At 38.7% G+C, this 20,082-nt stretch overlaps 1 protein-coding gene across 5 annotated transcripts in view; it reads left to right on the forward strand.

Annotated features, from left to right (window-relative positions):
* Positions 1-20,082, forward strand: part of LOC127434805 (microtubule-associated protein 4-like) — a 102,705-nt gene that overhangs the window by 14,223 nt on the left and 68,400 nt on the right. For 4 of the 5 annotated variants that reach the window (XM_051687803.1, XM_051687801.1, XM_051687802.1 and 1 more), the window contains exons 2-3: positions 6,588-6,770; positions 9,544-9,594. In XM_051687803.1, the coding sequence (XP_051543763.1) occupies positions 6,596-6,770; positions 9,544-9,594 (226 nt within the window). In that variant the 5' untranslated portion in view covers positions 6,588-6,595. The remainder of the gene's footprint in view (positions 1-6,587; positions 6,771-9,543; positions 9,595-20,082) is intronic. The other variant, XM_051687800.1, reaches the window with a different exon arrangement.

Raw genomic sequence — 20,082 nt, forward strand, 5'->3', positions numbered from 1 at the left:
AAGGCAGCATAAAAGTAATCCATGTGACTCCAGTGGTTTAATCCATGTGATATGATAGGTGTGGGTGAGAAACAGATCAATAATTAAGTCCTTTTTACTATAAAGCTCCACCTTCGACCAACCTAAGTAGGTGGCTGGATGTGAAAGTGAATGTCACTTCCACACCAGAATGTTGAAGTGAAAGTGTAAATTTATTGTGGCAGTCATCATGAATTTCCAATTTAGAAGATGAAGACCAGACCTGTAGTAAACTGACAATAAATATTTCCTCTAATTTATGTTTTCACTGGGCAAAACCTTTTTCTATTGGGTAGACTTTGGCCACCTGAGCTGAAAACAAACAAACATTTATAATATGAATATTCAAATAAATAAAAGATTTATGCAATATTAAATAACAATGGCATGTTGCCTTCAAGTTAAAAATAAATAAATAATAATAATAAAAATTATAGCCTAATTCAAGTGTTTTTAACAACTTTTAAATACTTATTTAGGTAAACCGTCATAATATTTAATCCTTAAATATCCAGTAAACAAATAAGTGTTTTTTTGATACTCGCAGGATGGACATTTTGACCATGAAACACATTTGACTGCTCAATCCGGGTGGCGGAGAACAAGTCTCAGTTGCCTCCGCTTCTGAGACCGTCAATCCGCGCATCTTATCACGTGACTTGTTGTGCATGACACCGCGGAGACTCACAGCATGTGGAGGCTCATGCTACTCTCCACGATCCACACACAACTTACCACACGCCCCATTGAGAGTGAGAACCACTCAGCGCACTCCATGGGTGGTAGTCAGCATCAGTACTTGCTGAGCTACCCAGGCCCCCCGTCACTGATGCTGATTCTTAAACAGCTAATGACCTCACTGGGGATGTTAGGGTGGAGTAACCAATGCTGCCAAATTATAGGTGTTGCATGCTAAGAAAATAATATCGAGACGAATGGATGCAGTTTCGGTTCTACTTGTGGCCATATGATGGGGTAAATTTACCCTAAAAAAACAATTCAGTTATTATTGATAAGAGACAAAAAACACAGAAAATAAATAGACGCCTGCCTGCATTTGATCCATGGCTGGTTAGTGTGTCCTATTAATTTAAATTTCGTAACAAAATTCCATAAAATATATTGTTTTTAACGCTTAACAAAATTAAAGTAATAACTTGTATATTTATATATATATATATATATATATATATATATATATATATATATATATATATATATATATATATATATATATATATAATATTATTTTTTTTTGACATTTTATTAAAGATTGCTCTTTCAATTTGATATAAAAAAATATGAAATTTAAATGATTTTTTTTCCATTGGGATTCACAAAAGAGTCGTGTGCCATGAACCAAACCAACCAGCTCTTGAGGTGAATCACATCATCACAAACTTTGAATTAAAGCAAAAAAAATATTTGAAAACCAGACAAAAAGACAAAGGTACAAGACTGTGTACTTACTGTCTTTAAAGAGGGAATGAACTACAATCCCATGAAGCATTGCGAATGACGTAATCAAATTAAACTATGGAAATGTATAAAACTATTGATTTAAAGTTGTTGATTGTAAGTATAAATATTCAGATAAATGCAAAAATAAAAGTAGTTTGAGAGTGTAGGGAGAGCGACTCGATTATTAACAGTGCATCATGGGAGTGGGCGGAGCTGCAGAGCTGTTTTGACAGAACTCTGATTGGAGTATTTTCTCCCTCAGGATCATGGGTAGTGTAGTTCTTCACCAGGAATTCTGCTATTAAACACTATATTAAAAAACTTAAGATGAAATGACACAAGCTGATGGCTTCTACAGGAGCATATACTATCGATTAACAACCTCGAAACTCACGTTAGGTCTGTCTTTAAAGGTTTATAAGTTATCGTTAAAAATATTTTCACCTATGGAAAATTGCACACTGCTGTGCTCTATTTACACTGTCAAGCTCCAAATAAACCCCAATAACTTTTTATTTATTTTATGATTTATTTATTATTTATTTAATCTGATGTTGTGAGAATGATTATTATTATTATTTTACTATTCATTATCAAGATGATTGGTTGTTGTTTTTTTTTTTTCTTTTGTTTGTTAATTACAGTAGTAATGTAGTAGCAGTATTGTTCTTCAGTACCTCATTCATGGGGAGTAAAGTGTGTGACGTTACAGAAGATTGAGTGAAAGTGAGTGTGTGTGATTCTCAGATCAGATAGTGTGTTATTGGATTCCTGACACACCCACAGTTCAATCTCAACTCATATGCAGAAGATTATGGAATGCGTGTGAGCAGCATGCCTGTGCGTGTGCGTGTGTGTGTGTGTATGTGTAAGCATTTATACACAACAGTGATTTGTTGTAGAGCAGTAGATTAAATGGGTTTAACTCTATCAATGGCCAAACACAGACAAAGTGCACACACAATGACTTTTGAATAGAGCTGTGTTAGTTTTTGTCGTGTTGGGTCGAATATATAGAATCAAATTGTCCCACTTTTCACCAGTTTCCTTCCTTTGTTCAAACTTGATGACTTCCGATGCGCTTCAGCACAGATTAAGCTCACAGCCAAAAAGAACACTTCCTGCTTTAACCCGAGACCATAGGTCACCTCAGTATAGTCTTGTGTTTTCAGAGTTTTACCTTCCAGCGTGAAGTCTGGTCCACATAAGCTGCTAATTCTGGACAAGAACCACCCACTTAGACAGGAAGAGACCTGTCTGACCAACAAATAATTTTTTGTGATGTTCATTAGTATAATTCAATACAACTGTAGGTTGTTTACAGTTGCCAGTTGAGATAAACAATCAAAGATAGTTAGCACGTTATTATAGATTTCAGTCGATAACAGGTGTATGTATATAAAATATTTTAAGAGGGATGTCCCGATACTGATACTGGAAAGCAGTTTGCGTCACACATGCTGTGCGCGGAGCGATATGCAATGCGGATGCCCAAAGTATACACTGGCCTTAACTGTTCATACCTTTTAGAGCTCCTTGGCTCATACACGGAAAACTCCATCATGAGCATCGCACACGTTTTTTTTTTCTAGCAAATGACAGCGAGCATAGTCCCGTTCAGAGAACTCCCTGAGGGCGGGGTCTCCCTCACTTGCATCATTTTGATGTGGAGCAGACATAGACGGCCCTGGCACCGCCTCCCCAGCCATAGTATCGCATGTCACACACCGAGGCATTATTTCACAGGACCCATCCTCACGTATTTCCCTTAATAAATTCTTGAAATCAGGCCAATTCATCCCCAAAATTAGCGGATGGGTGAGGCGGGAAATAACCATGACCTCCACTCTGTCGTCTTCTCCTGAATAGTATCTCAATGGTAACCACCGGATACGTGTGAATATCTCCATGCACACACCACACCTTCACCCGACTATTTGTGCCCAATGCCCCGTCTTGTACCAAACGTTGGTGGATGGAGGTTTGAGAACAGCCAGAATCCATCAAAGCTTGATATGTATCCCCCTGGGTATCACCGGTATCCGATATGTAGAGCGTCGGGAATCCGGACCAGCGTACCCACCTCCATTACGGGGCAACGGTCCTGGAAATGCCTGGATCCTCGCAGCTCAAACAGACAGGCACAGGCCCCCCTCCTACACCCGTGGGACTGGACTCGCCAACCTGGGAGGGATAGCGGAGAGAAGCAGAGTTAGCAGGGGAGACGGGGGGAGACGGGGGGAGAGACCCCCCTAAGTGGGGAGGAAACCTGGGCACAGGACTGCCCTGCCTCCTGGGGGAAGGAATGGGATGGAAAGAGGAGGGGTGGTAGCAGGGTTTGGGGGTAGGGAAGAGTGAGAGAGAAGACAGAGTGAGAGAGAGAGAGAGATTCCGGATCACTTCTTCCCGGAAATGGCGTCATGTAGTCCTCGGCCAGCTGGATCGCTTCCTCCAGCTATGCCGGACGGTGGCACTGGACCTACTTGGCCATCCCACGGAGCAGCTGGGCGATGATCTGCTCCAGTATCACCTTGTCTACGATGTCCTGGGTGCCGTGAGTTTCCCCCATTAGCAACCATTTCCAGCAGGCATCCCGGAGCTGCTGTGCGAAGGCGAATGGGCGGCCGTGTTTGCCCAGCTTCAGGGCACGGATGTGCTGTTGGCTCTGTTCGGGGGTCCGGCCAACCCACTGCAGAATGACTCTCTTCAAGTCAGCGTAGATGAGGAAGTTGGTTGTGGGAAGCTGTTGGGCCACAAGCTGCGCTTCCCCGGAGAGTAACGGCAACAGACGGGCCAACCACTGATCAGGTGGCTATTCCCACACCTCGGCCGTCTTTTTGAAGAGATCGAGGTAGGCTTCTGGATCATCGGCCGGCCCCATTTTCACAAGGGTGACCAGCTGGACAGTCGAGGTGGGCTCCGGGGCCACCGCAGCAACCCCCTTGTGTCTGATTAGGCTCCACCTGTTGGTCCTGTCGGTCCTCCACTTGGGCCTGGAACAGGAGTTGAAAACACTGCTCCTGCTCCAGCCACAGCTTGATGAGGGCCTGATGCTGGTTCTGCTGGATGCCGGTGAGGGTCTTGATCACCTCGCCCAGTGGTGAGGACTCCAAAAAGAGAGAACTGTTGCTTTAGGATAACTTTGTCCTGTTTAATTGGAAATTTGTTTGTGTGTGTGTGTGTGTGTGTGTGTGTGTGTGTGTGTGTATGTATGTGTGTATAGCTGTCCATTCTTTGGACAGTGTGTCCCGCAGCTGTAATCGCACTCTGATACACCGCTGTCACATGTTTAATTTGTGTGATTTAGTATCGCACAGGCCAAATGTATTGAGATAACATGTCAGAGGAAGACAAAAATAAGTACGTTTTAGGTCCGTTTCATACTAAAAAAAAGTTGATAAAACAGAGCACACTATAGAAGAATTACACCCTGTCTACATGGGACGCTCATGTCACAGCAGAAGCAAATATAATCAAAGACGCTGTCTACACTGAAAGCGTCCTTTGAAAAAAATGGCTAATATTTTTAGTCTGATTTGGGCTGAATGATTTGCATAAAAAAATCTACTTGATTATTTAGAAAATATTGCAATTGCAATTCGAACTGTAATATGATTATTAATAGAAAAAAAAGGAAAAAAAGAAATCTTAGTAAGTGTTTCCTTTTGATCAAAATTAAGTCGCGGGCAAACTGTTCAAGAAAGGGTGTTTAGACTTGTTCTTTTAAAAAGAACCAGACTATGAATAAAAAAATACATTGAAACACATATTTATAGAATCTTAAAATAATAATAATAATAATAAAATGTTAAGAAATGGAAATATATTTTTATTAGCGCTGTCAGTCGATTTATTTATTTTTTATTGCGATTAATCAAATAATTTTTCATAGTTAATCGCGATTAATCACAGATTTCGAAAGTTATGAAATTTTACTCTATATACTTATTTTCCTGTCAAAATGCACTTCTTTTCTTCTTATGAAAGAATACAAAAAAAATGTAACAAAAATGCTTTATTGAAATTTTCCAAACAAAGCCCTCCACAGTATAAAGATAGAAATGCACTAAAATAGCACCATTTCAAATAACATTAAATGTTTCCCAAAGAGAGGTTGACTAATTAAAAGAACTAGTCCCCACATAGGTTGCATATTCATTGCAATGCACATTAAATCTCTCAAACTCTCATTTTCCAAAGACTATGGCTATCTGCTTTGCTACAGCAGTCGTGAAGCCATATTCATGATTCAGAGCGTCAACGCCAGCATCTCCACATGAAAAGTGCTTGCAAACAGTGTCTCATTCTGCATTTTTCGTGATAGTTAAGACTTGACGTGCTTCTGTGGTAATTAAATTGCTCCTTACAGAAGGTGTAAAGTATTTGATTTCAGTCACTAGTCCCATCTGGACTCCGGGCGGACCCATCGCAATGATTCCGCCATATTCCGACCAGCGTTTATGCTGATTTATGCTTTATTAACGGTTAATGCGTTAATTGCGATTTAAGAAAAATTAATGCATGCAACTAATTTCAAACAGTTAACTCATTAAATTTGACTTCTCTAATTTTTGGATAATATTAAAATCAACAACAATATTTGTCATATTTTCTTAACCTTCATGTGGCATTGCTATGCAGGCCTTTATTTTAGTTGAAGCTTTTATTTGGCGGTACACGGAAGACATTTCTGTTTGTAGTTGAGTTGACAACGTCCTTTTTAATGCAGAGAAATGCTCCCATCTACTTTTCTGTCCACAAAAACTCTGAGGTTACTTAGATTTCGATAGTAACTTTTAGCATTTCCAGGGATATTTGGAATTACACAAATGTGCACATAGTGAATTTAGAGCACTGTAAATTGAACGCGCTCAGCTTAATAGCATCACACGTGCTTTGAGTATGTGTAACACTACTGAGAACAGAGCTGCGCACATTCAGCAAGCGCAGCGCATCCAGATTATTTATTTAATTCAATCACAGTCCTTGCGGTTTGATCATCGCACTACTATGTACTTCAGAAGTAGTGAGAGTAGTATGATAGTGTGCAGTTTGAACATTGAATTACTGTGATGTTGAATAAAAATGAAAGTGTTGTCCTGTTGCAGTGGGAATCATGGCAGACCTGAGTTTGACCGACGCTCTGACCGACAGCGTTCCTCAGTCTGATGTGGAGAACAAAGTGGAGAGGGATTTTGTGGCCACTCTGGAAGCCGAGACCTTTGATGATCGGGTCGGAGAGACGGTGGGCAAAACAGACTTCATCCCACTGCTGGACAGTGATGGCAAGGGTGAGTCTAATCTGTGTTGATGTGTAACAGGTTCATTTGACCCACAGAAAACACCAGACAGGCATGAATCCAACAGTTCTCTGTTGTACATACATAATGCCATACAATGCATTACATGTTTTTTAAATATTTGAGAGTCTTTGCGAAGTTGTCCTGTTCTGAACTGTTTGTAAAACGGACTTAATAGTGTTCATAAGATATTTAGTGTAGTATTTGATCTTTTATACAAATGAATCAAAGTACAGAGCAATTTAGCTAAAGAACTATTATTATACGTAAGCATAGCATTTATAAAATAACAGTATTTCAGTAGTATCTCATTGACCAACATTGATTAATGCATTCGCTTCAGATAAACACATTGCTAACTGTCAAATTAAAATTAAACATGTATGGTAACTAGGTAGGGATGCACAATATATTGGAGATCATATCAGACAGTCATAATTAGCATCGGTTTATATTGTCGATATTGTCAGCAGATAATATCAAACTGTAAACTATTTCTCCATGCCAGGTAGGGCTGTCACAATTATGAAATTTGGCTGATGGTTAGTTGTCAGACAAATAATTGCCTCTTTAAGGGCTTTCACAATTAATTGTTATATAAATTGTCATATTTTTTAAGGTGTGCTTGATACACTTTGAGGCCATTTTTATTTAACTTGAAATATATCAATCAATTAATAAAACGGGTATATGATTTCCTTTTAAGGCTTTAAAAACATATGAATGATGTAAAAATCAAAAATACCTTAGAGTATAATGCATTATAATGCTTACCTACTCCTAGTTATACCTTAGAGTGTAATGCATTATAATGCTTACCTACTCCTAGTTATACCTTAGAGTATAATGCATTATAATGCTTACCTGCTCATAGTTATACCTTAGAGTATAATGTATTATAATGCTTACCTACTCATAGTTATACCTTAGAGTGCAATGCATTATAATGATTACCTACTCATAGTTATACCTTAGAGTGCAATGCATTATAATGATTACCTACTCATAGTTATACCTTAGAGTATAATGCATTATAATGCTTACCTACTCATAGTTATACCTTAGTGCAATGCATTATAATGATTACCTACTCATAGTTATACCTTAGAGTATAATGCATTATAATGCTTACCTACTCATAGTTATACCTTAGTGCAATGCATTATAATGATTACCTACTCATAGTTATACCTTAGAGTATAATGCATTATAATGCTTACCTACTCATAGTTATACCTTAGAGTATAATGCATTATAATGCTTACCTACTCATAGTTATACCTTAGAGTATAATGCATTATAATGCTTACCTACTCATAGTTATACCTTAGAGTATAATGCATTATAATGCTTATCTACTCATAGTTATATCTTAGAATGTAATGCATTATAACTATGAGTAGGTAAGCATTATACCTTAGAGTGTAATGCATTATAATGCTTACCTACTCATAGTTATACCTTAGAATGTAATGCATTATAACTATGAGTAGGTAAGCATTATAATGCATTACACTCTAAGGTATAACTATGAGTAGGTAAGCATTATAATGCATTGCACTCTAAGGTATAATGCTTACCTACTCATAGTTATATTTTAGAATGTAATGCATTATAATGCTTACCTACTCCTAGTTATATCTTAGGGTATAATGCATTATAACACAAGCAACATCCAGTTTTATGCAGAAGTTATAATGTATTATATACAGTATAGTTGTAATATATGTAATAGGTATGCTTTAAGTGACAAAAGCAATGTCTTCTTATAAACATCCATAAGATATCTTTAATTGGTTAAAAGACATTACAAGTCATGCTAGGATTTCTATACATTACACATGCACAAAATACAAAAAAACACACATTCAATGTAATTATGTGATATAATATGATCACGTCATAAAGTCTTTTGACTGTTTACACTATACAGCACTTATGCAATTAATTTATTAACTTCTGCTGCGTTACAATTGGATGTTGCTTGTGATATAATGCATTATACTCTAAAATATAACTATGAATAGGGGAAGTCTTATAATGTATTCTAACTGTAGTTTTAATTATGAGAAGTTATAACTTATTATAAGGTGTTTTATGAGACATTATGAATGCATTATAAATATGGGCTTCACAGAAAGTGTTACCAAATTGTTTCTACATTCAATAAGTCAATTTAAAAAATAAACGACTGATTAATCGGTTATCTGCCTTTTCTACCACCTTGGTTATCGGTATCAGCAAAATCCACTATCGTTCGACCTCTACTGAATGTGCTTTTAAAATCAACCTTTATGACCCGTTTACCTTGTGCAGCAATCCATGTTTTGTGTGCAGTGGGATCATGTGCAATTATTTCATTGGTCATAACGAGAGTTGTTGTGGGACTAATCGCCTACATGTACCCGTTTAACTTTTGTCTAGCATTTGTATTCACAGATTGTGACAAAACTGAAGCTCTTTTTTCCTGAGATGAAAGATGTTAGCAAACAGAGCTGTCCTGTTTAAATAAACTGATATTCAATGTATGTTTTTTTGTGAAATAAGAGCCGACCGCTCCGGTGTTTGATGTTCAACATCAGCGTTATTGGGCGACGTGAATCTTTTGTTGAAGCTTTCTATCAGATTGTTGGCATTGAACAAACTGTGTGTTTGTCATGAATCTGGTATTTGCTTTTGAGGTTTTTCCCCATTCAGACACCTCTAATTATTTAATCCGTCTGTGTGTTTGCTTGTGTTTGTGTGTTTATGTGTGTGTAAGCAGATCCAGATACAGTAGTGAAGAATGGACAACAGGAAGGGGTTCAGAACCCTGGTAAGAGATACGTCAGAATTTGTCTTCGCCCCGACTCATTTTTTGGGTGTCTTTCCATTTTTCCTCTACCTTGTTTGTTCATATTTATATTTTAGTTTGCTTGTTTGTTCATTCTCATTTTTAGATTTGAGTGATCATTTTATTTTCTATTGGTTCATTTTGGTTGGGCAGGAATCCACTTGTTAAACTCTTTGAGATGCTTTTAGTGGGTGTAGAGAAGACAATGATGATGAAGCTGTGTCATTAAACTAAACATTCTTACTGTGTAATGAATTAACAGACAGAGAATTTCCTTACAAAGCGGACTCATGTTTATTTTTCATCCTAAAAAATAATACCAGACTGTAATATTGTAGTTTCCATATAGTAAACATGTTTATACTATGTATTGTAAACATGACAGTAACCATGTTGATTTTGTGGTTACTATGTTTTTACTACAAATAACATAGTTAAACTATGGTTACTATAAAACAATGGGCAAACCTGTTGAAGTGCTTGTTACCAAATAGAGTATTCTTACTTTTGATTTGGCAGTAATATATTTTTTTCTGAACATTGCAAATACCAAACCATACCAAAACCGTGATACAAACTGAACTGTGAGAAATTTGAACTGTTACACCCCTAATATATATACACCGATCAGCCACAACATTAAAACCACCTGCCTAATATTGTGTAGGTCCTCCTCGTGCCGCAAAAACAGCACCAACCCGCATCTCAGAATAGCAGATGAGATGATATTCTTCTCATCACAATTGTACAGAGTGGTTATCTGAGTTACCGTAGACTTTGCCAGTTCAAACCAGTCTGGCTATTCTCTGTTGACCTCTCCCATCAACAAGTGTTTCCGTCCACAGAACTGCCACTCACTGGATGTTTTTTGTTTTTGGCACCATTCTGAGTAAATTCAGCTCATCTGGCACCAACAATCATCCATGTGATTATCTAATCAGCCAATCATGTGGCAGCAGTGCATAAAATCATGCAGATATGGGTCAAGAGCTTCAGTTAATGTTCACATCAACCATCAGAATGGGGAAAAAAATTTTCTCAGTGATTTGGAGCGTGGCATGATTGTTGGTGGGAAAAATAATGTTCAGTGAAAAGTCAAAAGAAGAACGCAATGTATGTAATTGTAGATGTTTTTGTTAATTTCGGTGGCATTTTTGCCACGAGTCCCCATTAATTTTCAACACTATTGGCATTGTATCTTTCTAAGGTATTTGAAAAGTTTGTTTTAGACATATAGTAGCAAGTAAACAAGATATCTCCACATACAGTATATGCCAAACTAACATTGCACTATTATTTATTTATACTTTAGAAAAATGGGAAAAATGTACTCAAGTATTGTAACGAGAGTAGTTGTAATTCGTTACTTTCCACCGCTGTGTAAGTCTAAATATTTTGCTATAAAATATATTGTTTCTTTACTTTGAAATCAAACTTGTACCGTCGTCTTTTGGTCCGATTTTTAAAAATGTTTTTGCTCAATCAAAGTTTGCTATGTTCTGATTCACCTCGGAGCTGGTTGGGTTGCTTCATGGCTTTCAAATCTTATATAAAGGATTTTATGAAATACCAACGGGAAAAACTCTTCCGGAACCAAGACGGCTGAACAAGTGGATGTTGTGCTCTATTACGCAAATGTGCCTGTCAATTATCACAAAACTTAAACTCCGACTTGCAATAAGTGGTGATCAGTAATGCAGTTATTGCAGGTAATCAATGTCACATGTGCTAAAAAAAGACAAACTACATACTACAAAAGTCTTTTTTTAATCATCAGTTTATTCTCCAGTGTTTTTTTTTTCTTGTCGCTTGATGTTATCTGTTCAGCCCTTGTCATATCTGCATCAGTTTGTGTTTTTCTTTGTCATGCGGATCAATGCTGCATGTTTCGTCCAGTGCATGATTTCAGCTCGAACTGTCAAAGCTATTTGCTCTTCTAAAGCCATTGTTTGTCTTAATTGACTAAGATCTGTTCCATTTCTGCACACATATGCTAACACTAATTTCACTATCGGCGCATAAGAGCAAAAAGCTTCAGACGGGGCAAGTCAGATGATCTGTCGTTGTATGCAGATCATCTACCAATGTGAGTGTTCTGGCATGGCCAGCATGTCGTATTTCTTACAAGAAGCTCGTTCATCTGGACGCTGGTGTCACCGCAGTTCTAAGAGACGTTCTGCTGGGGTGTGTGCTTTAGATTGACTTTATGAGAGCAAGTTGTTAGTGCACATTATTCTGAAGAGAAAACGTTATACCTCTGAAAGGGCATATGAAGCGACAACATGTATTCTGCTGATGTAAACAAGGCCTTGTGGGCGAAAAATAATGTTTACCAATAAAATAGCCTACCAATAATCGCCTGATCTTCATTATCCAATCAAATCCCAATGGATAAAAACAAGTCCCACCCACAGATTTTTTTAATTTTTTTTACATATTCTGATTCACACAGAAATACCATTTATTTTCATATCAGTGGATAATATTGTATTGCTCTTAAAGGGATATTTCACCCAAAAACTGTATGTTTTTCCATACAGTGTTCCACGGAAGAAAGAAAGAGAGTTGTGGGTTATGGGTTTAGTACAACATGAGTGAGCATTTTTGGGATAACTTCTCCTTTGAAGGCTCAGAATGAGATCTCGGAAAAACAGTGACCTGAATGTTTTTTATTTATTTTATTTCATTTTATCTCCGTAAGATGGCGCTGTTGTTTTTGAATTTTTATCCCCTGTGAACCACATTGAAGACTTCCCAGCATTCATCATGATTATATAAAGTGTCTCTTTGCTGGTGTTGCAGTAAGTAGGACAGAGAATATAGATCCGTGAGCTGCCGCAGACGCAGGTGTCCAGCGAATTGAGCCATTTTTAAACATGTCTTTATTTATTTATTAGTGCATCTGAGGGTGGTGCATGCTGCATGAGGTGGAGCATGGTGTGTAAGGGGTGGGGCTTATTTGACTGATTGACAGTAGTACTAACCAACACTGTTATTCTCTCCTACTCTGCTGCTGTCTGGCACTTCTATCTACTCTGTGCCGTGCCTGTTTTCTGCCCTCTTTGGCCTTTTGTGTCACTCCAGACGATTAGCTCTTCTGTCCGTGGCTGAAGCTTCCTCCCAGCACCTCCTCACGCTTTACGCCACAGAATCTTCTGGAAAACCTGTTTCTGCCGCTGTCTCCAAAAGCCTTCTTTTTGACATTCTCTCTGAGGACTTGAGTTCAGGATTTGATGAATTAACATTCAAAACACACTCATACACACCATGGCTCTGTTCCAAACTCTAGTGAGCGTCCTTGCTGTCTACATAGGCAGCTGACTTCCAAGGGGCCTCTTTCTGAGGGGGCCTGGGTAGCTCAGCGAGTATTGACATTGACTATCTCCCCTGGAGTCGCGAGTTCGAATCCAGAGTGTGCTGAGTGACTCCAGCCAGGTCTCCTAAGCAACCAAATTGGCCCAGTTGCTAGGGAGGGTAGAGTCACCTGGGGTAACCTCCTCGTGGTGCCGATTAGTGGTTCTCGCTCTCAATGGGGCGTGTGGTAAGTTGTGCGTGGATCGTGGAGAGTAGCATGAGCCTCCACATGCTGTGAGTCTCCGTGGTGTCATGCACAACGAGTCACGTGATAAGATGCGCGGATTGACTATCTCAGAAGCGGAGGCAACTGAGACTTGTCCTCCGCCACCCGGATTGAGGCGAGTAACCGCGCCACCACAAGGACCTACTAAGTAGTGGGAATTGGGCATTCCAAATTGGGAGAAAAGGGGATTAAAAAAAACAAACATAAATGTGTCTCTCTGTTCTGTTTAGTTGTTTTGTCTGTGCACGCCCCTTACTGTAGAATGACTTGCAAAAGTAAATGCAAGTGTACTCAGTGCTTAAGCAACCGAAAACAAAATGACCATACTTCAACCATTCTAATAATAAATTTTTTTTTTTTTGTACTAAATTAGTTTGGCACATTAGAAGGAATCGTGACACGATATTTTTTAGTAATGACTGCTGAAAATGGAGCTTTGACATCACGGCTAAAACATTTTTTTATTTTAAAATAAATGAAAATGTAAAACACATTTCAAACTGTAATAATTATTTGCAACATTACAAATACATTCTGAGATTGCCTCCTCTGAGCACTCGACCATGCACAAGATGGAACAGCACACAGAAAAACAAAGTATACCCTAGCCTTTAGAAATGGGCCGAAATTGGATAGTTCCAACCAGTTACACTAACACAAATAATCATGAAATGCATGGAGAGACTGATAATACATCACATCCTGCCAGCTGTCGGACCACAGCTGGACCTGCATCAGTTTGCCTACAGAGCCAAACGAGAAACAGAAGATGCTGTGGCATGCCTCCACTCCCGCCTTCAACATCTGGAATCACCAGGCAACTTCGCATCAGTCCTCTTTGTTGATTTCAGTTCCACATTTAATACAATACAGCACCACCTTTTGATTAAGAAACTCCTGGATTCACAATTTCCTCAGCAACAGACCACATGCTGTAAAAGTGGGCACGGTTACATCATCAACCATCATCCTCAATACTGGTGCCTCTCAGGGCTGTGTCCTCAGTCCCTTTCTGCACACCCTCTACACAAATGACTGCATTAGTCAGTCACCCGTCACCACATACTACAAATGCTCTGATGACACTGCCATACTGGCACTGCTCAATGACAAGAACTCTGTTACAGCCTACCAACACTCAGTCTCTAACTTCACAAAGTGGTGCTCTGACAGCTACCTCCAAATGATGTGGATAAAACAAAAGAAGTGGTCATTTACGCATCAAACACATCCCACCCTAGACTGAACTACACCATTAACCACGGACAGCCAGTTGAACAGATCAGCAGTTTCAAATATCTTGGACTCATCATAGATAATAAACTAAGTTTCGATGAACATATCACTGCCATCCAAAAGCGTTCACAGCAAAGACTTTACGTAATACGCAAACTCAGATCTCTGTCTGTTGACCCCCACCTTCTGGTGCTGCTTTATAAAAGCATAATTCAATCCATCTTGTTGCACTGATCCTCTTGTTTCTTCACAATGTTAACCATTTCCAATAAAAACAAACTCACTAAGATAACACATATTGCCTCAAATCATCAGCCTATCTACTCTCAGCCTTTCAGATATGAATGACAGAGCCACCGCATGTCTTGCAAAAGTAATAACAAATGACACTGATCACCCCCTGAATCAATTTTTTACACTGCTACCCTCTGGTCGCAGATACAGGACTCTAAGATGGAAATGAGCTCGCTTTGGCAGAAGTTTTGTCCCATCAGCCATTGCTGCTCTAAACAAATTAACTCGATAGCACTGATCATTTGTATGCATGCACATGGGTTGGGGCAGGGGAATTTATGTTATATGTCATATGATGTAATGTGGGTATCTGTATGTTTTGTGTTTGTGGGGCAGACTGGTGAAAACAAATTTCCCTCTGGGACATTAAAGACCATCTATCTAGCTAGTTCACCCAAAAATGAAAATTCTCTCATTTACTCACCCTCATGCCATCCCAGATGTGTATGACTTTTTTTTTATCTGCTGAACACAAATGAAGATTTTTAGAAGAATATTTCAGTTCTGTAGGTCCATACAATACAAGTGAATGGTGACCAGAACTTTGAAGCTCAAAAAGTACATAAATGCAGCATAAAAGTATTCCATAATACTCCAGTGGTTTAATCCATGTCTTCAGAAGTGATATGATAGGTGTGGGTGAGAAACAGATCAATAGTTAAGTCCTTTTTTTTTTTTACTGTAAATTCTCCTCCCTGCCCAGTAGGTGGCGATATTCATGAACAATGTGAATCACCAAAAATAAAAATAAAATAATGTGAAAGTGAAGGTGGAGATTTATAGTGGGGAAAAAAAAGACTTAAACATTGATCTGTTTCTCACCCACACTTATCATATCACTTCTATAGACATGAATTAAACCACTGGAGTTGTATGAATTACTTTTATGCTGCCTTTATGTGATGTTCGAAACTTCAAATTTCTGGCGACCATTATCTCGCATTGTATTGACCTACAGATCTGAAATATTCTTCTGAAAATCTTCATTCTGCTGAAGAAAGAAAGTCATACACATCTGGGATGGCATGAGGGTGAGTAAATGATGAAAGAATTTTCATTTTTGGGTGAACCGATCCTTTAAGGCAATTATACCGCCTACCTTTTGAAACAGGCTTTGTGTCATGAGTGTAGGTACGATGCCAATTGCTGCCAATGTAGGTAGCTCACTAGGTTTTGGAACAGAGCCCATGAAACACCAAACAACCGGCCGGCAGTGTGCAATGCATTTAAAGAAACTCATTTACTCTTCATTTTTGGCAAAGTCATCTCATGCACACTGTAAATCAACATCAGGGGACCACTGAACACACAAAACAAACATCACTGGAGACAATTACGCTGTAGGCTCATAGGAAGCAGGAACTTTTAAGGGTGTCGTAGCTGAGGGTCAGAACTGATATATCTGGGAATGACAGACCACAGTCACACTGATTCCCCTTTTTGTGTGTGAGTGTGTGAGTGAGTGAGTGTTTGTGTGTGTGTGTGTGTGTGTGTGTGTGAGAGAGTGTTTGTTTGTGTGTGAGAGAGTGTTTGTGTGTGTGTGAGAGAGTGTTTGTGTGTGTGTGTGTGTGTGTGTGTGTGTGTGTGTGTGAGTGCATGAGTGTGTGTGAGAGAGTGTTTGTTTGTGTGAGGGCGTGTGTGTGAGTGCGTGAGTGTCTGTGTTTGTGTCTGTGTGTGTTTTTGTCTCTGTGTGTGTGTGTGTTTCAGCCCCAGGATCCACACACACAAACTCGATCTGTTTACCATCTTACTGTCAGTCCTCTCTTCCCACTCCTACAAGCACATTTATTCACAACATATTATAAAGTAAGCATGTTAGGAAAATTAAACAATTGTTTTTTATATTGTCGTACTAAAGCCAAAAGAAATGAAGTAATCTGTAAGTCTCCAAAGATATTCTTTTGTATTAAGTTTTCAGTGTATCTTTTTAATAATCACCTTATTTTCACTATTAAAGTTTATATGTAAACCTGAAGAGAAACATTTTTCAATTCAAACCTGTATTGTTATTATTTAATATGATTAAAATATATGGCTGTCATCAGAATAAATTAATCATGATTAATCTCATTTTTCCAACCAGTCTTTAGAAAGCAGAATGAAACCATAATGATGCCAAATTCTGTAATGTCAAACTGTGTTTTTCTACTTTTTCTGCAGACCCCCTAGCACCCCCTGGGGGTCCACTGACTCCAGTTTAATAACCCTTTGGCCACACAGACTATTGGTTAATGCTTACAAAATGGCATATAGCTATTTAGTTATTTTTTTGCTGCTGTTTTAGGAAATGCAGCCTTTGCACTTTAAAGTAATAAAGGTTACCGCAATAATAGCTAATAACAAAACATTTATATATTTTTAAAAATGTGTTTGGAAAGTATGCTTGTGCTATCTTTATTTCAAATAAATAAACTTTCTTTTATATTTTGTTCGAATGCATTGAGATTTATACATTGTAAAGTGATTTTAAAGGGGTAGTTCAGCCAAATATGAAAATTCTGTCATTATTTACTCACCCTCACGGGGGGAAAAAGATGCAATAAAAGTGAATGGTGATTAAGACTAACATTCTCAATATCTCCTTATGAAATAGTCATGCATGTTTGGTAAATAATAACAGAACTTGCATTTTTGGGTGAACTAGCCCTTTAAGTGTCATGGTGACAAAATGTAAACACACACACTCACGTACATCCCAAATTACTCCTTCCTTTTCATCCTTGTGTCTGGCCATGTTAAGCTTCAACTTTGTGAGACCTCCGCTGCCAAAGTTCATCAACACACACACACACACACACACACACACAAACTAAGCCGGCCTGTCTCAGTCTCGGCAGCATTATCTAACTGTTTTTATCCGGCTGTCTGTCTAGTACTGCACTCAATTGTGTGTTTTGGATCTGTGATGCAACTTTCAGTTTCTTTCAGCTGTTCGTTTGCTGTATGTTTTTTTGAAACTTACAAACGTACTGTTTTTCTTGTACAACATACCAAGTGCGCACTACAAGACAGAAGGACGTCGCCCTGCACACTTTACACAACTAATTGCAAACTATGTGCATCAGTTCAAAGATCTCCTCCCTGACTGTTGCAATGATCTTGAGATTTTAATTCTCATACAAACTTGCACACATAGCCATGGGCGGTGCCAGGGATGGGCTAATGGGGCTAAAGCCCCAAATGTTTTTATCATCTTGTAGTGATGTCAGAAGAACCTTCCTCTCGCAGTTTCACTGGCTGTTTGCGATTGCTGCTCTTTCATTTGTCTGGACAGTATGCACAGCTGACGACTGATAGCAAAGATTTCAGACCAGTTTGAAATGTATTGTAGTGTCCTAGCAAGAGCATTGGCGACAAGCACACGCTGCGAGTTGGCTCTGATCCATGCCTTTTTTCCCACAGACTAGTCTTAGACATCAAACATGCGAGGCCGATGACTTTCAGTCTTGTATTGTGAGCTTGGCTTTACAGAAACGTTCCTGTGCCACAATAAACACCATCTCGCATGATCTCGCATTAAAAGGACTCGAATCAATGCTTATTTTGTTCATTATATTCAGAGACAGTCTCTTCGTGCATGAGTGTATTTGTAAAGGTTTTGTTTGACTGCAGATTGCAGTTGCACACACAGATCGCATTACAACCTCAGTCTTTAGATGTGTTTTTGTTTTTATAACACACAAAAGTTAGTGTGCCTTATTCCTCCAACATTATCCTCACATATGCCAAACCCTCCGCTCACATATTGCTGTAGTCTTGTGTGTCTTTTTCTAGTGTAAACTGCTAATAAAGTTTTTATCAACTGTATCTGAGTGCCTAAACTGATCTGTCTGTCTCCCTGTACTTGCAAATGTGTTCGTTTGTTACCATATTGATTTCAAAAAGGTTTGAGACTCTTTTGGGGCAAACTTTTGCATCCTCTCCTGACAAACTTGCTAGTTTGTTAGTTGTTAAAGGTGAAGTGTGTAATATCTGTTCCAAATGTAATAATTTGAGTCAACCATTGAAAAGTCTAAATAAATCCACCACTAATCTAAATATAATGATTTTAACATAAAACTAATTGCACACTCCCTTTTTTTAGGTTGTTTTTGTTTTACAGCTCATCCTGGTTTTCACCCTAATTTGTCTTATAGAAATTCAATACACCCATCCTTTCTCTTCAATCGACTTGACTCCTCATCGTTGTGATGGCATGACTTCAGCAGCTCCAGTAACAAATGGGCAAATGGAGTGCGTGTTTGGACGTAGTCTATGTGGCGTATCTCCTGCGGGAGCTCTATATGGGTCAGCCTGGCCTACTTTAGTCTGTTTTAGGGCGGCAGTCGTTCTGGACCGGCCCGCAGCAGATGTGCTCGATCTGGAGTCTGTGTCCATGATTCTCCAGAGGACAGGAACCTCTGTTGAGTCAGTCTCTGATCCAGCTGTGCCCAGTACACGATCAACATCCAGTTATAAAACATTGAATGCTGAAGTTTAATTTGCTGAAGTTTAAAATATCAAAACTATTATTTTCTCTAGCTTATGTTCAGTCTCTACAAGTATACCTGGTTGTATCTTGCTGAACGGCCAGGTCCTTCAGTCCCTGGGGCTCTTTCACACGGTTTCGCTTTTGAAAATGGTTCAGATGAAAGTGTGTGAGCATTTTTGGGCGATTCAGAGAGATACAACAGCTGGTATCTCTTACACGCCTGGTTCACAGCTTGCGGGTGAAGTCTCCATTCTCTGTACAGTAAATATGCTCCCGTATTTATTATGCCAGGGACATGCATCACGCGTAATGAGTAAGAGTGCACTGATCCACACAATCAGTTTCTGTTCTAGGAGGTGCAGAGGAGTCGAGCGTGCACCTCCAGGAAGTTTATATATGCCATTTTTAGGCACAGAAAGTGGGGAAAAACATAAATGAAGTTTTGCAGATTTTACAAAGGTGCCTAGGTTTGTTCCTGGTGGGCAGCAGGTGCCCTAACCCCACCCCCACACTAAGCTGAGCCTGTAAGGCTGAGTAGCCTGCCAGGAACAACTTGAGACACTCCCATCCTCCCATCGTGTGCAGTCCCAAAAAGTAAATAAAATAACAACAACAACAACAACAAAAAACGGATGCTGCGTTAATAGCTTTATTTATTTATTTTTTTATGCGTTAAAAACTATTAATCACATACATTTCCCAGCCCTAGATAATATATTATATTGTAGCTTACCACACTGTAAGCTACTTATAACTTAAGTATCTACACTACAGTCTAGCAACAGTACAACAGTAGCTAAAGTACAATCCCAATTCTGAAAAGTTGGGACAGCATAGAAAATGCTACTAAAACAAAAAAGGAGAAAGTTATAAATTCTGTTCAATTTGT

Source organism: Myxocyprinus asiaticus, chromosome 44 (genome assembly GCF_019703515.2).
Source record: "Myxocyprinus asiaticus isolate MX2 ecotype Aquarium Trade chromosome 44, UBuf_Myxa_2, whole genome shotgun sequence".
Classification (NCBI taxonomy): domain Eukaryota; kingdom Metazoa; phylum Chordata; class Actinopteri; order Cypriniformes; family Catostomidae; genus Myxocyprinus; species Myxocyprinus asiaticus.